The 22040-nt window shown below is 36.7% G+C and overlaps 1 protein-coding gene across 11 annotated transcripts in view; it reads right to left on the reverse strand.

The window, feature by feature from the left end:
- FAM184A (family with sequence similarity 184 member A) overlaps positions 1-22040 on the reverse strand; it is a 133384-nt gene that overhangs the window by 22963 nt on the left and 88381 nt on the right. For 7 of the 11 annotated variants that reach the window (XR_011497701.1, XM_070496384.1, XM_070496382.1 and 4 more), the window contains exons 10-11: positions 8979-9020; positions 589-801 (exon numbers count right to left, since the gene is read on the reverse strand). Coding sequence is in view for 9 of the 11 variants with exons in the window: in XM_070496384.1 (XP_070352485.1) it covers positions 589-801; positions 8979-9020 (255 nt within the window). In the remaining 2 variants the exon portion in view is untranslated. The remainder of the gene's footprint in view (positions 1-588; positions 802-8978; positions 9021-22040) is intronic. The other 4 variants (XR_011497702.1, XM_070496387.1, XM_070496383.1 and 1 more) reach the window with 1 other exon arrangement.

Genomic DNA, 22040 nt, shown 5'->3' on the forward strand with positions numbered 1-22040 from the left:
CATTTAAGTCTCTTCCAAGGGATTTGTTTCTATCACTACTTTTCATATAGTTTTTGGGGCTATGTGTAGGGAATTATACTATTTTACGTCTCCAATTTTACTTTGTTGTGAATTCTGTACATAAGAAGAAAATGTGAGGAAAAAAAGTGGGATTAGAAAATACATATATTCCTTGGACACGTGTCTGTTGTAGGTCTAGCCTGAAAGACAAACACTTGATGAAGACTATTATAAGTTCAAGATAGTATTAAGTGATCACAGTGGTTACTGCTCAGCAGGACCAAGAACAATAAATAAATTCATTTAACCACTGTTAACCACAGGACAAACCAGACGGGGTATTAGTTTCATCATAACTTGGCATCATGATGGAAAATAGAAACAAAATGTTGGCCCCAGTCTAATTTGTCTGCTATAGTGCGTAACTAGTGTATATGTTTAATCACCATGACCCCTACAAGAAGTCATATCCTAGAAAACACACTGAAATAAAGCAATACATATTTTTTTGGAGCCAAAAAATAAATTCTTAAGAATTTGAAGGATTAGGCTGTTGGATTCCATTTGAACACGTCACACTAAACTTACTCTTTGTTCCTTTTCCTTTTCTTCCTCCATAGTTTGAAAGGCAAGGGCATGTGCTTCTTTTACGGATTTATGTCTCTGCTGGTGGTGTTCCTCTAAGTCTTCAAGCTCCTGAGTGAGTCGCTGTCGCTCTTGTGTAAACTGGGCCTGCAGTTGCTGCAAAGAAGTCTGGGACTGGGAAAGCTGCATCTCCAGGTTCTGTTTCAGCAAGGAAATCTACGCCACAGAATGGTACACAATGAGGAATAAAGACAAGGCATAGCTCACAAATTGCCAGCCTAAGGAAAAAAGCACTCTGAAGATATTAACTACAGTAAAACAACTGCCGTAACAAAGTACCCGCTTAAAATGTTTTGCAATATATCAGAGATATCTAATCTTTAGATATTACCATTTTTAATTCTATTTTCAATGATTACCCAAAGAAAAGGACTGTTTTGGTGGCATTAAGTTTGCAGACTCTCTGAAGAACACTGCAGGCCACATTTAGAAATACAATGAACACCTATGTTGCATTGCAATAAAAATTCAGAGTATGAAATAAAAACAGAAGACAACTAATGTATTCATTAGGTTATAGTAACTCTAAGGAGACAGTATGACAAGTTAAACTCCTTATCTGTGTGGCAGTAAAGTTGAGGAGTGACGACTGTGGGCTCTGAGTTAAAATGCCAGCTCTGCCACCAGCTAGAATCAACTCCTCACCCGGCTGTGTGAGAATTGTGTGTGTTACTATATGTAGTTCGCTCATAACACCCCTGGCATACAGTAAGCACTCAATAAATGTTAGCAAAGATTATCTGAGGATTAAAAATTATTCTTTAAAAGATTTATCAGTTTATAATTTAGCATCCTTGAGTTAAAAAATATTTTTATTTTTAAATTTTGATTTAATTCAAAGGACTTGCAAATCTTCAAGCTTTTTAAAAATCACAAACCTCCCACAATCCTCTAGTTACATCTTTACAATAATGACAGGAGCATTTCATCCACTTTCATTGTGGACAATTAATTTGTCAATCCTTCTGAAAACAGACAACTTCATCCTTAATATGTCTGCATTACTTCTGGGTATCTTAAAATTAAGTCCTTTCCTAAGAATAAAAACATAAAACATGTGTATATGTATGTATATATATATGTGTGTATATATATATGTTCATATATACATTTGATGAAACCATTCAATTTGATCCACTTGTCTTCTCATATACAGGAGACTATAACTTGAAACTGGATAATTCAACCATCTTCTAAAAGCAACCAGGTGAAAAAAAAGTTGTCAAATGCGTTCCATTAAGCAAATTAAGATATTGTATGTGTTTACATGCAAGTAAAATGGCGTCTGTGGCCAAGAAAGCCATTGGAAAGAGAAAACTTTAAAGTAAGTCTTTGTAAAGGGGTAAAGACTTTCTTTTGATGGATGGAAGGCAGATATAGGCTGCCTCAAAAGTCTCACAGAGGAAGGTACCTGGGAAAGAAGGAGAAAGGGTGGCGAATCGGCAGAAATGGAAAATAAGAAAGAAAAATAAGAGAGGAGGAACCAGAAGACAGGAAAGGTCAGAGGCAGGCATCAGGAAACAGTGCGACTATGGTGAGCTCAGGGTGGATGACTAGCTTGTGGAAGGGTTCTGGAGAAAGTAATAAATCAGGATTAGTTGTAAAGGTTAGCACATGCCTTCATGGAGACAGTCAAGCACTGGTGAGAAGTGATACAACTGACACAGTGTTCAATCTGTTTTAATCTATTTCCCAAACAGGGTCTCTATATATTGAAATTTACAGGAGTTCTACTTGTTAATTTCTACACAAACCTAAGGTTTCAAAGGTTATTTTATATGTTTGAAGCCAAGGTGGAACCACAACATTCTGACTCCAGGCAAGGCAACTCCCTATCCCTCCAAATGGCAGCAGCACCCATGATTTACGGACTGAAATAAACGCTGCACATGTGAAAATCACAGCAGAATGTCACAGCAACGGCTGACGCCATACCTGTGGAGTAGGATCCTAGGACAAATTATAGCATGTGACTTCTCAGTATTTAGGCAAAGAAAATCAGAATGAAATGAATACTAAGGACAGCCTTTAAAGAAAAAAGGGTAACAGGAAACAAAAATGTGTCTTTATGAATATTGATGTTTAATTGCTAGAGTCATTTTCTTGCCAGCTAGCTGGTTCTTGAAGTAGAGAAGGCACCTACCCATTCTCTTCCCAAGTTCAGCCCTAGTCTCAGACCCAGCAGAGGCTCACGTGACTGACTATCCTGTCTCGAGTGACAATTTGTTAGAACATATATAGAAACATTAGGAAGAGACTATGTTACATGTAGAATAATGATTGGTATTGTCAAAGCTATTGCTTGGTCCCTGGCGAAGTTAGGACTAAAATCCACTCAGCAAATGATCTGCTCACCAAGCCATCTGCCCTGGTGCGAGCCTGTGTCCGGCCAAAGAAAACGGGCATGTTCTTCTGATTTGCACACATATGGGCTAGCAGTGGCCCTGGATCTTGTCCTCCAATTAAGTGTACACTTGGGTTTGTAAGAAGCCAATCAGTTCATGGTAGCGTATCTTATTCCCGCAACGTCTACAAAGTCCGCTGTATCAAAAGAGCTCCCATATGTTCATTTGACTACAATTTGACTCACATTTGTACTGTTTAAGGATGAAACTTATGAAGAAACACAACATTTAAAATGCATAAAGTACAACAGTAATATGATAGTTATACACTTAAAATCTAAGCACACTTTCAAACCTCTCCAGCTTAAATAAAATACACTTAAATATTTTACATCATAATATACTTTACCTTGAAAGAACTCCAAAGTAATATTTTTCATTATAGGATATATGATTAATCTTTGTATCTGTACTCAAGGAAATATAAAGTATATGCAAGACATTATCATGCAATTTAGTGTTCAAATATACTTAGCTTAGATATTTTCTATTCTTTGAAAGCACAGCAAAATAATATTAAGGCTATCTAAAATCTTTGGATTCATGCTCAAGACAGTAACATGGATTATATGCAGAAAGCCTTTTTCATGCAATGCAGCATAAAAACTCATTTTTTCTTTTTATAAATTAATTAGTAGAATTACATTAAATTGTCAGCCTTTATTCAGCATGAAAATTACATGGCACTTTAAAGACAGAAATAACGAGCAAAGCAATGTAAAATGAACTAATGTTTTATAGCTATAATTTAAGCAGAGTTTAGTATACTTTATGGAAATACATATTAATATAAAACTTCATTAATTCAAAATAAAAGAGAACAAAGATAGACTTTGCATTAAATAGTTTGGGCAACCTTGATCAGTACTTTTATTACAGAATTATAGAAAGGCATTTGTTGAATAAACAAATGAGAAACAGTAGTTGCTTCAAATTATATTCAAATTATGATGTATATGGTATTAGTTTCTATATATTTATAAATTTCAAATTTTAATGTTTTTATTTTGTTGATTTTAAATAAACCAAGGAGAATTATTTCAGAAAAAAATTTTAACCCTCATTTAAAAAGTTCTTACCAGTGCAGTTTAGATATGAATTATATAATATATTCTACTGATCAATAGGTACCAGATACTTTGAAAACAACTTTAAAGGCCAAACTGCACTCACAGTAATTGCCACCTTCTGATCTCTACTACTTAAAATACTATTGTCCTTTTGAAAATAAAGAGTTGTAAAAATTCCAAAAGGATAAAAATGAAAAACATACGGATACATTTTTCTGAAGAAAGGAAAACTTTCCCTATTTCCTACAGAGGTGTTTCACAAGGTTCAGTGGTGCCTGAAAGAAGAATCAGAAGAGAAACTGAAACATCAAATCTAAGGGACTGGATATAACAGCATATCCATATGGGACATGTCGTTAATTATGGACATCCTACCTACTACCTTTGGTTTTTGATACACTGTTGGTGTTTTTTCTCCCCAGAAAATATGCATCTTGTTACAGAAATGAAAATATACAAAAAGTATAAAAATAATTTGTCCTCAAAACAAAGCATTTCTTGAGACAGTAATCTGTGGTTCTCAAACCTGGCTGTGTATCAGAATCATCTCTGCAGATTTTAATAAATATACTTGCCCAGGCCCTGATCCTTGATATTGTGATTTAATAGGTCTGGAATTGGGCCTAGGCCACCTAACATATTTTTATTCCAAATTATCAAACTAGTAAGTGTTCATTGTGAAAAGTTTTTTTAAAAATATAGGAGTTTATAAAATAAAAGGGAAAATCTGCATTCCCTTTCCTTGCCAAATCCCAATCCCTACGGGTAACCTGGATAACGCTTTAGTATTTCCTCAGACTCTCACGACTTCTCTGTGTCTTGATACAATTGCCTGTTTTGTTGTCTTATGCTTTTTTTACTACATCACGTGTAACTGGCTGAAAGATTTTCACCAAACACAGAGAATACATCTGCCATGATATAATAAAATACGGCCTATGTCTCACCAAACACAGAGAATACATCTGCCACGATATAATAAAATACGGCCTATGTCTCACACACACAAGTTACTTGGAGCCCCAGGACACGCCTCAAGAGATCAGTGCTTACTGTCCAAAGGAGCTGAAACAGGAGGGACCCACGGGGCTGTTGAGTGGCACAGGCGTTCCACGTATCTTAGAGGAATAAGCATCACTTCACACATGAAACCAAGAGGGTGTCCTGACCTGCAGGTGTTGCTATGTGATGGAGTCGCTTTTCACTCACACACAACTCTATGTAGCTTCCTCTAAGATGAGTACACCTATGGATTTACTTAATGACGGCTAACGATTTTTCCATTAGGGAGGCCGATTGAGTTTGTTTTTTATAGGTTTGTTTTTCCCTTCATAGTGGTATTTATAGGGTGCACATATCCATGATATTTAGGTACGCCCCATTCTTCTCAATGACTACACAGACTTCCTAACACAGGCACTGTTCCTTGCTCCCCAACAGCCGATCTCTCTCTTTCCTTTCTTCCCAGTTAGCTGAACTCTTGAGTTTGTTCAGGGACTGAATGGAAATCCCTATCTTAGAGAAGGTAGGCCCCTCTCCTAGCAGCACAGGATGAATTATGACTAGGATAAGAAAGTCACAGTAATCTCATTCTAAGGACATGTCACCCTGTGTTAATAAGCTAAAAGGAAGTATGTGAGAACATTTGGGGGAAAGATTTTATTTCCTGATAAGAGCAAAAAATTCTTTAGGAGAGCCTCTTGTATTAGCATAGTTGTTCAAGAACATGATAGCTGGAGCTTGGCAACCATGTTGCAACTATGACATGACAAACCTAGGGTCAAAAAGTTAACACACTGAGCGTGGCAAAGCAGAAAATACCTGAGGACTTAATTCAATGTCCTGACAGCTTAAGTCACTGTTAACTGGGTGGTCTGCTGCATAGAGCCAAATCCCTCCGAACACACACAATTCCAAGATAGAAGTACACTACAATTACTTTAATCCTTCCTGATGGGAATTGAGATTGTCTCAACTAGTTTTGCTATTACAAATAGTGCAAAACTCCCGGCCAAAACAAAAAACGACAGGTCTGAACATGCACACGTGTGAGTCTCCTGGAAGGCTGCACACTTCTCTTTGTGCAAAGTTTCATAGATGAGCTCAACACACAGCCGCAGTCGAGAAGCAGCACACACCATAAGAAATCGCTGGAGTTCACAGAACAAGAGCAGCAGCCAAAATCTTTAATGATAATCTCATAGGCAATGTCTAGAAAAGTCTTTGAAGCCCTGGACTTTTACTTGTCCTCTGCTCTCAGTTCATTTCATGAGATCAAAGAGGAAAACAAAATGAAACATTATTCTCCTCAAGTAGTATTACCTACGGCCTTCTCTACTGTAGCTTTTATCTATTTATCAAGATATTGGTGAACTCCTTATCACTGTGCTTCTCTGAGTATTTCTGAAGGCAAAAACGATACAGTGTGTTTTTGGAAGAAGGCTGTATATAAATTATTATTTTTATAAAATGATTTGCTTTTTAGCATAGGGATTTTGTGAGAGGGCTCATTCATTTCTGTAAAAACAGAAAACTTAGTAAGAAAAAAGAGATATGCAAATATAATTTTGTTTTTTGATAAATTGTAGGTGCAAAATTGTTTTGAGCCGGAATACTATCAGTTTGACAAGAAATGTCAACACAAATTATCAGAAAGTCTCAACCATATGATATTAATATTCAGTTCAATACTTTCAAATATATAAAGCAATATTAAAAATTGCTAACATAGGCTTAGTAGAAGAGACTAAAGATAATTTATCACTATGTCAACAACTTATGTAAAGGCTCATGTAAAATGTTTGAAGGTGCTTGAATATTTTAATTCTTCCTATGGCTTTTTTCTTTTTTTTTAGCCACTAATTTGCTATTTTTAAAGAGTTTAGCTAAGAAACGTAAATTTAAGCTTGTGAAATTATGACCATTCTAAATTGTTTATAACTTTTTGGTATTTTCTAAGACCTATAAACTGAATTTATTGATTAAGAACTACAATAATGCCTACTTAATATCCTTAAGATATTTCTGGAATATATTCCCAATAATCCTCTCATTGTTAGTTGAAAAGAATTAGGAAGTTTTTACAAAGGACAGAGGTATCAATAATCACGTTTTTTAGACGAACTCATGTAGTATACAGCAGAAAACTTCTTGCATGGAAGGCTGGGGAAGGACAATGAGAGGAGCGGGTGGGTAGATGCTCCCCCAGCTAAGCAACACGCTTGCAAGGTCATGTTTTGTTTGGATGACGACAGAGTGAAGAGCTGATCCTCTGTGACTATGACGTCACAGAAGAGAATTAATTAATGGGGATTTCAGTGTGTTACCAACCACTTTTACTTTTTTTGTGGGAGATGAACCAAGACATTCCCATTCCACTCACTAACAGATTTAACTTCAATAAGGTTGTTTTTAATGGACTCCTTTTCATTTATAACTATTTAGGAAAAAGTAACTATGTTGTCATAAGTATTCTGAAGTACTAGAAAAAAGTTATTATGTTGTCACAAGTATTCGGAAGTACAATTCAATTAATTTTGACAAGAATCTTATCTTACTTGGGTTCTTATTTCTATCCCAATTAGAACATATGTCAAAAAGTCTATATTAATATAGCAACCATGACCAAATTCTTACTATGTTCTAAGTGACTGTTAAAAGAATTTCCAAAGGTAGCCTTATTTCACCAACATTGAGATAAATCTTTGCTGCTTATTTTTAAATATATTAAAGAAAATGGTATTAAATGTGTTTGTGTATTTCTAATTATTTTTATGTAGAAAGAAAAGTTGAATATGAAAGGTAGATAAAATTTTTCTTTTCTTGCATAGTAGAAAGGAATTAGGGAGTTATGAGGAAATAGTTTCACTCTAGAAGTATCAAAATTTCAGAGGACATCTCTAGACGCAAGCTTTGATTCCTCTGGGACAGGAACCGGCAAGGTACAGTCTGCTTTTGTAAACTGTTTTACTGGAACACAGCCACATGGACTCGTTCATGTATTGTCTGTGGCTACTGTCACACTACAGTGGCAGAGTCCAGCAGCTGCCACAGAAACTGCATGGCCACAAAGCCAAAATTATTAGCTATCTGGCTCTTAACAGAAAAAGGTTGCTGACCTAGGCCCTAGGGTATCAAGAAAAATATTTAAAGATGTTCAGCTCCCTGTTATCTTATTTTAATGAACAAGCTGGGTATGTGTTTGATGTGAAAATAAATCTCTTTTTTCTCTTCATATATAAAGAAAAAATGTTCAAATGGAATAATACTTTGAAGCTTAATTTCTGCATACGTGAGTGTACTTAAGGAAAAACAATAACTTTGCCAATTTTTAGCAAAGTAGTTTACTCCATTTCACTTTAAATCTTTTAAAAATGATAACGTTAAAATGAAAATATGTCCTGAATCTCATGAACCTTCACAACTAATACTTTTAAATAAATCTAAATAAATAAAATCCACTTTTTCAAAAAAATAAACTAATTTAATAAAAGAAGAAATACATTTACATTTATTTCCACTTTTATGATAGTCAACAAGTTAATAGTTTTTCAAAAATATCACTATATCTTTCAAAGTAAACATTAAAACAATGAATTTTATGTTTGAGAGGTAAAAGCTTGTTTGGGTTTACAATAGCATATCTGCTTACTAATGCAACATGGTAGATGTATGCACATACACAAATGAATGGCTGAAAGTTAGAAGCTTTTGTTACCCATATACAAAACATAGCTTATTGAATGCCAAAGTGTATTTTTTACATCATAAGTTAAAGCTTTGAAGCAGTGATGATGTTTATGCAAAATCAAAAGTGCAACATGCCCTTGTGGACAAACTGTAAGTGCCGCTCACTTACATTGTTGATAGATTTATGCAAAGCTTCACCCAGAGAGTGCCGCTATGAAGACAAAATCACAGCAATAAAGGGAAACGTTCAGAAACCAGCTTAGAGAAAGAGGGAGAAAAGGGGGAGTAAAACACAGAACATTAATTATAATATGCTCAAGAAAAAATAAGTTGAAAACGGCTCTGAGAAAGAAATTAGACAAAAAGAAATTTAAGACACACAGTCTAAATTGTCGATAGTCCCTTAAGACAGAGTCTGCTATTTGAGGGCTGGCAGACTTACCTATGCAAAATACCAAAGGCTAGAACAGAGAAATCAGAGCTCAGTTTGAAAGATAATGGTTATTGAAAGACCTAGAAGGAATATTACTGTTCTAAATTCCTCCTGGAAGCCTACAATATAAAGCTGCAGCATTACACTCGGTACTGGTGCAGGCTCACGAAGGAGTTCTCTCAAGAGAAATGAGCAGATGAGAAATGAAACCCTAACTTGACTGACTACCTAATTTGGGGGCCAGAAATAGACAATCACTGAAAACATGAAGACTTCATAACCTGCTTTGGTACTTGGGGGAAAGGAAGAAGAGGTGCCTTCATATCTTTCCAATCCTACTTCCACTGGAAATTTCCATTGGAAAAACCTACAGCCTCTCTCCCCCCAAAATATGGGGAAAAAATATGACTTCATTTTCAATTGCCTTACTTTTTTGCCTTCTAAAAATACAGAACAGTATTTTAACTTTATATTATTAGTTAGAATAGAAAAGTTCCTGTAAAATGGTTTTTACTTTGAACACTAAACAAATTTTCAGACAGAACATAATTATCTTTTTTTTCCATAATGTGATTATTCCTTGGCATGTCATAAACTAAAGCTAGTTTTTATTTGGTAAACAGTTTCTTAATAATAACTTAGACTAATATAGGATATAGTTTAGGATACAGTTGACTAGAGGTGAAAAATAAGCTGAGAAAAAAAGATTGACTTTCTATTTGATTATTCCATAATTTCTCAGTTTAAATTTTCTCATACTTTAAATTTTCTCATACTTTTCTATATATTAATTTTATTTTTTACTTTTTTCTTATGCTTTCTCACACACAAAATATTCTTTATATACTAATGAGACAATTCACTTCTCCAGACTTCACAAAACTTGTGAAAATCTGAGGAATTTTTAGTTGTAGCTTTTTTCCCTCTTTGTATTTCTCAGAACTCATGTCCTAGTACTAGAAGCTGATCTGAAATGTAAGGGGGAGGGCACAAGGGATAAAAGAGCACATGTGTACAGTGACGATGGCAATGAGACTTTTGGTGGTGAACACAATGTAGTCCACACAGAAGTTGAAACATAATGATGTACACCTGAAATTTATATAGTTATAAACCAATGTTACCTCAAAAAAATTAATAAAATAAAAAATGAAAGTAAAATAAATGGCATTTACTTATGAAGCAGATTTTATTTCTCACTCTTTAAGGTGTCATCAGACAAAAATACGTATGTTATTTAGGATTCCTAAACTAACCAATAAACTAGACCAACATGACAGATCAGAGTGGCCTGCTAGGTCTTCCCTTAGGAATTCTAGATTTTAGATTTTATACGACAGGAGTATACTTGAACATGTGGAATCTAACTTCATATGGTCACTACCTCTGTCAACATACCTCTATCAGGCTATGGAAATATCTAAACCAGTAGGCATGGTCCCTAAGCTGTGCCTTGGGGTGACCTACGTCACAGACCTAGCTATGACATGGATGTTAGCTCAGGGCCAGTCTTCCTCAGCAAAAAGAGGAGGATTGGCAGCAGTTAGCTCAGGGCTAATCTTCCTCAAAAAAAAAAAGAAAGGCACAACTAGTGCTGCTGGGTCGCAATACCCTTACTGGTTAACACACAAATTAAGTAAGACATTTTTTCATTTAAAAAATATTTATTAGAGTACTACTAAATTCCAGGAAATATGATATTGAAAGTTGAATAAGATAGTAAAAGAAACATATGAAAAACAAACAAGAAAAAAAATGAAAAGTTCATAAGTATTATGATAAAGAAAAGGTTGCATGATAGGAAATGACTGGAAGTTATACTGGGCTGATGGGAAGGACAGATAGATCTTTTGGAAGAAGTGACATTTAAACTCTGAATCAATGAAGAAGCCAGCCACAAAATGAGATGATCTTGGGGGAAGAGTCAGCTCGCACAAAGGACCTGAGGCGAAAGTGAGCTGGGAGTGACTGTGTGTAGTGTGTAGTGTGTGTGTGTGTGTGGGGGGGGTGTCTGTGAGGCTGAAATGAGATGGGAGACATCTCTGCAGGGGCCAGATGGCTTAAGGTCTTGAAGGACAATGAAGGAGTCAGAATGAGAGCCTTAATTCAATGAGATGCCCTGAGAGAATTTTAAGAAGGGGAATGGCGTGATCTGATTTACATCATAAAAAATCACGTTGAGCGTTGTGAAGGAAAGTGAAATTGGGGAGGCTAGATAGGCGGCTATCGTAACGGTGGCCTGGACTAGTGTTTACTAGGGGAGATGGAAGCGGATGGAGCTGAGGTATGCTTTGGAGGTGGAATAAACAGGATTGACAGTTACATGAGAGATAAAGGAAAGAGGGAAATGAAGGATGACTTCAGTTTTTACTCTGAGCAATAAGCACTGCCAAGAAGTCAGGATGATGGGATGGCGGATGGGGATTGGGAGTCAATACTTCTGAGTCAGACGTGCTAAGTTTGAGATGCCTATTAGCCAACCAACGACTGGGAGTTCGGGTGAAAACAGCAAGTCTGGAGATTTAACTCTGGAAGGCACTGACATATGGATGGTATTTAAGGCACAAGACTGGATGAGATCCCCCAACTAAGTGCCTGCTTGAAAGCATACTGGAGGAACTAAAAATCTGTATGCAGAAATACTCTTTGGCAAGCACTCTATATGAGCAAGACCCATCTTGATAAAAACTGATGTCCTATATAATAGTTTATTTGCATGAAAGCATCCTAAGTTTCTTGTTAGTTTCTGAGGTGAGTGAAAGGGGCCTCATGAGACCCTCTTTGACTGAGAGCACGCAGATGCTGCAATGCGGACACTTACTGAACGTATTTTGGATTCCTATTCTTGGAGGATGAATATAATTAGACTTTCAGATAAGTGAGGAGGAAAATGGAAAATCATTAGAAAAGTTGCTGCCCTTAATTAGAAATTTAGAGCTTTGTACATAAGAAACTATGCTCTTAGGACTAATGTCATGGTTCTAAGCCTCAGCGTATTCATTACAAGCTTCTACAGGTTTGCAATTTGTAAATGTACCAGAATACAAATATTGAAAGTGACTCAATTACAAGCTTTTAGAGGATGAAAACCCTATCTTATTCATATTTTTGTATCCAAAGTGCCTAATTTGGTACCTGGCAAAGAGTAAATGGTCAAGAAATCTTTATTTAAAGACTAAATGAATATGTACTTTTGTTACTGAGTTAGGTTTTGCTACTCTCTACCTTACTTCTCCCACAATAACAGAAGCAGTAAGGAGAAAATTCTAGATAACTAAAAAGAAAGAAGTTATTTAGAAAAAAATATATATATCATGCAAAAATCCTCTCAAAGCCACCAGATTCTAAGACTTAGAAATGTACCCTTTCAGAGAAATGAACTATTGAGGATACTGAATATTTGTCCAGAAAAATATTAATCTGAACAAAGAAAGACTGCTGAAAGGGAAGCAATATTCGCTGAATAGCACCTATTCCACTCTATCGTATTTTCTATACTGCAGCCAGAATTTTGAAATTACAATATTTGAATATTTCACACTTCTGATTCAAACTTTTCAGTAGCTCCTCATTGCTCTATCAAGGCAAAGGAGGCTCCACCGGTCTGACCCTGCCTCCCAGCTCGCTACACTCCAGAACAAAAGTGTTTGGGGGCTGCCTGAGGGCCTTTGCACTGACTTCCCCTCTGCTCAGAATGGTGTTCTCCTTCTCCTCTTGGCCTGACTCCTGCTTCTCTTCCAGGTCTCAGGTAAAGGATCCCAGACTCAGAGAAGCCTCTGCCGAGTTCCCAGACTCTGTCAGGTCCCCATGGTACACATGCTTGTGTACCACGGTTGTAATGAATTGATGTGTCACACTGTTATTTCTACCTGCCTCCCTTTCCAGACTGTAAGCATTGGGAAGGTAGAGATCACTGTGACCCATTACTGGTCTGGCACAGTGCCTGGCATATCAGAAGCAGTAAGTTTTTGACAGATGTCAAATGTCATCAAACGTCAACAGATAGGAAAAAATTCTCATTACTAACAAAAGAAATGGCATTTATTAAATTTCTAATTTCCTTGAAACAACATCTAAACTAATCTTACATTGTGATTCAAGTAAAAAATGTTGACGCTTAATAAAATATTCCAGAATTCAGTATTTAATATATAATATTGTAATTTCTTAAAGCAAATTTTGTAGTCCTTTTTCTAATATTAATTTCAAGTATACTGATCTCTAGAGAAAAGCAACTAACAACCCAAGATTTAGAAGCAAGAGTCACAGCTTTAATAATTCTCTTAAAGCAAAAAATAGAAGAGGGGCTGGCTCAGTAGCGCAGTGGTTAAGTTCGCATGTTCTGCTTCTTGGCGGCCCGGGGTTTGCTGGTTCAGATCCCAGGTGCAGACATAGCACCGCTTGGCAAAAGCCATGCTGTGGTAGGCAACCCACGTATAAAGTAGAGGAAGATGGGCATGGATGTTAGCTCAGGGCCAGTCTTCCTCAGCAAAAAGAGGAGGATTGGCAGTAGTTAGCTCAGGGCTAATCTTCCTCAAAAAAAAAAAAGAAGAAAAAGTCATGAAAAATTGTTCAATATTTAAACCAAAGTCATAATAACAGGCATATAAATGAAATTAAGGTGGAAACAAGCTAATGTGTTAGGTCATTCTTAACACTTTTCTCAGAGATTCAGTCTTAAATAACTTTATAACGATATGTCCATTGAACACTTTCAGATCTAAAATACTTCAATTATTTTTAGTATCTTGTCCTATGAAATAGGAATGGATTAGTGGATTTGTTACTACAATGCTATCTACATGTTCTTAAGTGTTTTTCGGGTGTCTGGGCCCCAGGACCTCTGAAGGCACACAGTGTTGCTCTGCACGTCATCACAGGCCTTACAGTATTTTGCAGCACAGATATATGCTCAGCAAACATTAATAAAAACTCAGTATTTAAACATCTCTTTTACAGCTGGGTATAGATATCATAGTTCCACCTCTTCACTCTCTTCTCCTACAGGTGCCAATTTAAGAACTAGACAGAGAAATTCTAAAAAGGGAGGTTTTGGTAGGGAAAAGAAAATGAAATACTTTTAGATTTGCAAATTAATTCAGAAAACAATTTAGTACTGTTTATCTTAGGAGAAAAAAATCTCAAGAGGAACAATATTATCAACGTAAATCCGATAAAAGAGAATATAAAATAATAACTTCATTAACTTTTTTGACTGAAGAGAAATTAAAAACAAACTTCCGTATTTACCAAGGCAAATATTGCAAACTAACTTTGAATCCAGGAACTAAAGTAGAAAGATTCACGAATAATGGACATTGGCTGGTTTCTGGTAGACTTTAATTCTATTCTGCATTTTCTGAGGAAGAAAAATTGAGTCCTGCCTGCTAGTCCCACTCTCTGTTTTACCTGGCTTTCTCTCTTCTTCACAAGTTATTTCTCTGCTTCCTCTTCCTTTGACTTCCCTTTTCCTTGCCCCAGTCAGCTCTTTTCCCAGGGTTCATGCTGGATCTCTGGTGTTTACTCTACAGTTTCCTGCTCTCTTGATTTCTATGGAGAGGATTCAGAACCTTCAGGGTAAGCTTAGCTGACCTGTCACTGCTCAGGGCTTCTGTCAAGCTCTTAGTCTGAGCCTGGAAGTGATGATTATTGCAGGCCCCTTTCTAGTCCCTTTACCTCAGCATCCACTCACATCTATTCTTCCATTAAAAGGTAGTATTGTTATTCATTTAAAATGGCATGAAAATATAATTGTTTTACAATAGGCAGAAAGAGAATTTTTAAAGAAGAATCCCTTCCTCACTGACATAAAACTTCTTAATTTAACAGTGATGAGAAGGAGATAGTAGAATGAGTACTGAGCTCTAATGCCAAATTTACTCAAAACTTTTGTGATCTAACTTGTCTAGATCAGTGCCGTCTAACTGAATTATAATTGAGAGCCACATGTGTAATTTTAAATTTTTTAGTAGCCATATTAAAAAAATGAAAAAGCAGATATTAATAAAACAAGATGGAGAGGTGATGTCAGTGTCACCGCCTAGTGAGCTTGCCTGGGACTCTCTCCCCTCCAACATACAAAAAAGGGAGCAACCATATTCCAACAAAAAATATCCTAAAAGCTCAGGAATCCTCAGAGACCCACAGCAGCCAAACAATGGAAGGCAGAGAGGCTGGAGCCCCCCTCGGAGGAGCTGGAATGGGGTAAGAGAGATCTTCGCTCCCTCCCCTAAAGACTGGGATCACTGCCGCGGGAGGCTCCAAGAGGGGAGGAGTGGGGGAGGGGCTGCACATCTGCAGGATCACCCAGCACTCCCATGGCCGTGCAGCCCGGATGGAAGCCCTCTAACGTGGGAAAGCATTCGCATGGGGTGACCTCAGCAAGCCAAGACCCCAGGAGAGCAGATAGCAAGAGCTGATCAGGAAACCAGGTCTGCGCACAAGGGAAAGTACCCCTCCCTCCCCCAACACGCACTGTGCTGACCATCTCCGCTGAAGGCCAGGGCTCAGAATATGCAGCTCTTGACCCCCATCTAGTGGCAACAGGCTTTAACTGCAACTGAATAATAGCACTATGCACAAAACCCATTCTTCTGCCATCAAACAATTCATAAAAACTCCAGACCAGAGGGAAAATAAGCACCCAGAATTATTCCCTGAGGACTCAGAAATAAGTAAACTAAATGACAATGAATTCAGAATAGCTATAGTCAAAAAACTCAATGAGGTAAAGGAAAATATAGAGAAAAAGTCAATGAGTTCTGGAGTTACTTCACAAAAGAGACTGAAACTATAAAGAAGAATCAATCAGAAATACTAGACATGAAAAATATAATGGAAGAAATAAAACATAATACGGAATACCTGAATGCCTTTGTGGATGCCATAGAGGAGCAAATCAGCATAATTGAAGATAGAAAGGTTGAATGGCTCCAGACAGAGGAAAAAAGAGAATTAATAATAAAAAGGAATGAAGAAAATCTCTGAGAAACAGCCAATTCAATGAGGAAATGCAATATAAGAATAATTGCAATCCCTGAGGGTGACGAAAAGGAGAATGGAGCAGAAAGTGTGCTCAAAGGAATAACAGCAGAGAACTTCCCAATTCTAGAGAATGAGAGAGAAAATGTGTGGAGGAAGCTTTCAGGTCTCCTAGATATGTCAATATAAAAAGACCTACTGCAAGGCATATAGTAGTAAAACTGGCAAAAGTGAATGACAAAGAAAGAACATTCAGGGCAGCAAAGCAGAAGAAAATCACCTCCAAAGGAAACCCTATCAGACTTTCAGCAGATTTCTCTGCAGAAACTTTACAAGCTAGGAGAGATTGGAATGACATATTCAAAACTTTAAAAGATAACAATCTTCAGCCAAGAATACTCTATCCAGCAAAAATATCCTTGAGATATGAGGGAGAAATTAAATCTTTCCCAGACAAACAAAAGCTAAGGGACTTCGTAGCCATGAGACCCCCACTACAAGAAATCCTCAAGAAGGCCCTCATACCTGAAAAAAGAAAAAAAGGGAGAAAGGGGTCACAAAACACAGAGTAAGGAGACAAATAGATAGAATCAGAATAGGATAGCAAATATACAACTATAGCATTAGGATAAAGGGAAGGAGAACACCAAAAACAAAGACAATCTTATCACTTTAACCACAAACTCACAACACAAGTTGGAATAAGAGATGACAATAATTTAGGAGGGAAGGACGAAAGGGACTGAAGGAAATAAGAGGCCACCAGAAAATGGACTATGTTATACACGAGATTCTGAATACAAACTTCAGGGTAGCCACTAACCTTAAAAACAGAACAGAGACACAAAAAATAAGTGAGGAAATAAGAAACTGCAGATGTCAATGGGTAGGCCAAAACACACAGGACAAGAAACAAAGGTAATGCAGGAAAACTGGAAAACGAGCGACAGAATGACAGCATTAAGCCCTCATTCATCAATAATCACCCTCAATGTAAATGGATTGAACTCTCCAGTAAAAAGACACAGAGTGGCAAAACGAATTAAAGAGCAAGATCCAACAATCTGTTGCCTCTAGGAAACACACCTCAGCTCCAACAACAAACACAGGCTCAGAGTGAAGGGGTGGAAGATGATAATCCAAGCTAATGGCAAACAAAAGAAAGCAGGTGTCACAATACTTATATCAGACAAAGTAGATTTCAAGATAAGGCAGGTAAGGAGAGACATAGAGGGTCACTATATAATGATCAAAGGAACACTACGTCAAGAAGATATAACACTTATAAATATCTATGCACCCAACACAGGAGCACCAAAGTTCATAAAGCAACTATTAACAAACCTAAAAGAAGATATCAAAAATAACACAATAATAGTAGGGGACCTCAACACCCCACTCACATCATTGGACAGATCATCCAGACAGAAAACCAACAAGGAAATGGTGGAATTAAATGAAAAGCTAAAACAGCTGGACTTAATAGACATATATAGAACACTCCATCCAAAAACAGAATACACATTCTTCTCAAGTGCACATGGAACATTCTCAAGGATAGACCATATGTTAGGAAACAAGGCAAGCATCTATAAATTTAAAAAAATTGAAATAATAACAAGCATCTTCTCAGATCATAGTGCTATAAGGCTAGAAATTAATTACAAGAAAAAAGCTGAGAAAGGCACAAAGATGTGGAGACTAAACAACACACTACTGAACAAGCAATGGATCATTGAAGAAATTAAAGAAGAAATAAAAAAATACCTGGAAATAAATGAAAATGATAACATGCCATACCAACTCATATGGGATACAGCAAAAGCTATATTAAGAGGGAAATTCATCGCAATACAAGCACACATTAACAAACAAGAAAAATCCCAAATAAGCAACCTCAAATTACACCTAACTGAATTAGAGAAAGAAGAACAAACAAAGCCCAAAGTCAGCAGAAGGAGAGAAATAATAAAAATCAGAGCAGAAATAAATGCTATTGGAACAAAAAAGGCAGTAGAAAGGATCAATGAAACAAAGAGCTGGTTCTTTGAGAAGATAAATAAAATTGACAAACCCCTAGCCAGACTTACAAAGAAAAAAAGGGAGAAAGCTCAAATAAACAAAATCAGAAATGAAAGAGGAGAAATAACAACAGACTGCAGAAATACAACAGATTCTAAGAGAATACTATGAAAAACTATATGCCAACAGAATGGATAACCTAGAGGAAATGGATAAATTCTTGGACTCCTACAATCTCTCAAAGCTAAGTCAAGAAGAAGCAGACAATCTGAACAGACCAATCACAAGGAAGGAGATTGAAACAGTAATCAAAAGCATCCCAAAGAATACAACCCCAGGACCAGACAGCTTTCCTGGGGAATTCTACCAAACTTTCAAAGAGGATTTAATACCTATACTTTTCAAGCTATTCCAAAAAATTAGGGAAGATGGAACACTTCCTAACACATTCTATGAGGCCAACATCACACTGATACCAAAGCTTGATAAGGACAGCACAAAAAAGGAGAACTACAGACCAATATTGCTGATGAACATAGATGCAAAAATTCTCAACAAAATTTTGGAAACTCGAATTCAGCAATACATCGAAAGGATCACAGATCATGATCAAGTGGGATTCACACCAGGGACTCAGGAATGGTTCAACATCTTCAAATCAATCAACGTGATACACCACATCAACAAACTGAGGAATGAAAACCACATGATCATCTCAATAGATGCAGAGAAGGCATTTGACAAGATCCAACAGCCATTTATGATAAAAACTCTGAACAAAATGGGGATAGAAGGAAATTACCTCAACATAATAAAGGCCATATATGACAAACCCACAGCCCACATCATACTCAATGGGCAAAAACTGAGCACCATCCCCCTGAAAATAGGAACGAGACAAGGATGCCCTCTATCACCACTCTTATTCAACATAGTACTGGAGGTTTTGGCCAGAGCAATCAGGCAAGAGAAAGGAATAAAAGGAATCCAAATAGGGAGGGAAGAAGTGAAACTCTCGCTGTTTCCAGATGACATGATCTTACATATAGAAAACCCCAAAGAATCCATTGGAAAACTTTTAGAAATAATCAACAACTACAGCAAAGTTGCAGGGTATAAAATCAACTTACATAAATCAGTAGCATTTCTATACTCTAATAACAAACTAACAGAAAAAGAACTCAAGAACACAATACCATTCACAATTGCAACAAAAAGAATAAAATACCTCCGGGTGAATTTAACTAAGGAAGTGAAGGGCCTGTACAATGAAAACTACATGGCTTTCCTGAAAGAAATGGATGAGGACATAAAGAGATGGAAAGACATTCCATGTACATGGATTGGAAGAATAAACATAGTTAAAATGTCCATTCCACCTAAAGCAATCTACAGATTCAACGCCATCCCAATCAGAATCCCAATGACATTCTTTACAGAAATAGAACAAAGAATCCTAAAATTCATATGGGGCAACAAAGGAGCCCAAATTGCTAAAGCAATCCTGAGGAAAAAGAACAAAACAGGAGGCATCACAATCCCTGACTTCAAAACATACTACAAAGCTACAGTAATCAAAACAGCATGGTACTGGTACAAAAACAGATGCACAGATCAATGGAACAGAATTGAAAGCCCAGAAATAAAACCACACATCTATGGACAGCTTATCTTCAACAAAGGAGCTGAGGGCATACAATGGAGAAAAGAAAGTCTTTTCAACAAATGGTGCTGGGAAAACTGGAAAGCCACATGTAAAAGAATGAAAATTGACCATTCTTTTTCACCATTCACCAAAATAAACTCAAAATGGATCAAAGACCTCAAGGCACGACCTGAAACCATAAAGCTTCTAGAGGAAAATGTAGGCAGTACACTCTTTGACATCAGTATTAAAAGGATCTTTCTGGACACCATGTCTTCTCAGACAAGGGAAACAACAGAAAGAATAAACAAATGGGACCTCATCAAACTAAAGAGCTTCTTCAAGGCAAGGGAAAACAGGATTGAAACAAAAAAACAACCCACTAATTAGGAAAAAATAACTGCAAGTCATATATCTGACAAAGGGTTAATCTCCATAATATATAAAGAACTCACACAAGTCAACAACAAAAAATCAAACAACCTGATCAAAAAATGTGCAGGAGACATGAACAGACATTTCTCCAAAGAAGACATACGGATGGCTGATAGGCACATGAAAAGATGTTCATCATGACTGATCATCAGGGAAATGCAAATCAAAACCACACTAAGATATCACCTTACACCCATTAGAATGGCAAAAACAACCAAAACAAAAAGTAACTAGTGTTGGAGAGGTTGTGGAGAAAAAGGATCCCTCACACACTGCTGGTGGGAGTGCAAACTGGTGCAGCCACAATGGAAAACAGTATGGAGATTTCTCAAAAAATTAAAAATAGAAATACCATATGACCCAGCCATCCCACTACTGGGTATCTATCCAAAGAACTTGAAGTCAGCAATTCCAAAAGTCCCATGCACCCCTATGTTCATTGCAGTATTATTTACAATAGCCAAGACATGGAAGCAACCTAAGTGCCCATCAACTGATGACTGGATAATGAAGATATGGTATATATATACAATGGAATATTACTCAGCCATAAAAATGAATAAAATTGTCCCATTCACAACATGGAGGGACCCTGAGGGAATTATGTTAAGTGAAATAAGCCAGATAGAGAAGGACAATCTCTGTATGACTCCACTCATATGAGGAATTTAAACATGTGGACAAAGAGAACAGATAGTGGCTACCAGGGGAAAGGTGGGGTGGGGGGTGGGCACAAAGGGTGAAGTGGTGCACCTACAACATGACTGACAAATAATAATGTACAAATGAACTTTCACAAGATTATAAACTATCATAAACTCAATAAAAAAATAAAATAAATGAAAAAGCAAAATTATTTTTAGTCATATATTTAATACAATATATCCAAAACATTATCATCTCAACATATAATTATATAAAAAATACTAGTGAGACATTCCATATTCTTTTTTGTACTAAGTTTTTGAAACCTGTGTATAGCTGACTCTGACATCTCAATTTGGATGAACCTCATTTCAAGTGCTCAATAGTCATACGTAGCTAGCAGCTACCACAGGAGACAGACTGGTCTAGAAATCAGAAAGCATCCACTACAGCCTTAAGAAACTGGCTTTTCAGCTGCTCTTGATCAACAGGATTTCTTTTAATGTTCTATTTCTTACTCATGACATTGCTCTTTCCTACTGAGTGTGAAAATTTCTAAAATATCTTGTGATTGCAAAATCAACACATTAAAACCAAACTTACCATCCCACCCCCCTCAATTAAGTAGCTCATTGTTACTTCCCTGTCTCAGATGATGATCTTCTTTTCATTATCCTGGCTTTAAATCCTGAGGCAACTTTAACATTTCCTTCTCCTTTACCAAAGCAGTCCATCAAATTACACGATTTGTTCCTTTATGGTTTCTCTTGTATTCTCAGTGAAACAAACTTAATTTAGGTCCTAAGTGGGTGGACTTATTTGTACTTCATATATTTGACAACTTCCTCTTTGGCTGTTGTGCTCAGTTTTTGTTCACTCTATTCAACAACTATTGAGTGCTTACTATATGCAAGGCATCGTTTAAGCTGCTAGAGAGTCAACACCACAGATAAATATCCAGCTCTCAAGGAACCACATTCTAATAGGGAAAAGAATCAATGCGATACCATGTGGTAACAAGGTTTTAAAGAAACACAAAGCAGAATAAGGGGACAGAGAGTGATGGAAGG

Source organism: Equus asinus, chromosome 24 (assembly GCF_041296235.1).
Source record: "Equus asinus isolate D_3611 breed Donkey chromosome 24, EquAss-T2T_v2, whole genome shotgun sequence".
Lineage (NCBI taxonomy): Eukaryota > Metazoa > Chordata > Mammalia > Perissodactyla > Equidae > Equus > Equus asinus.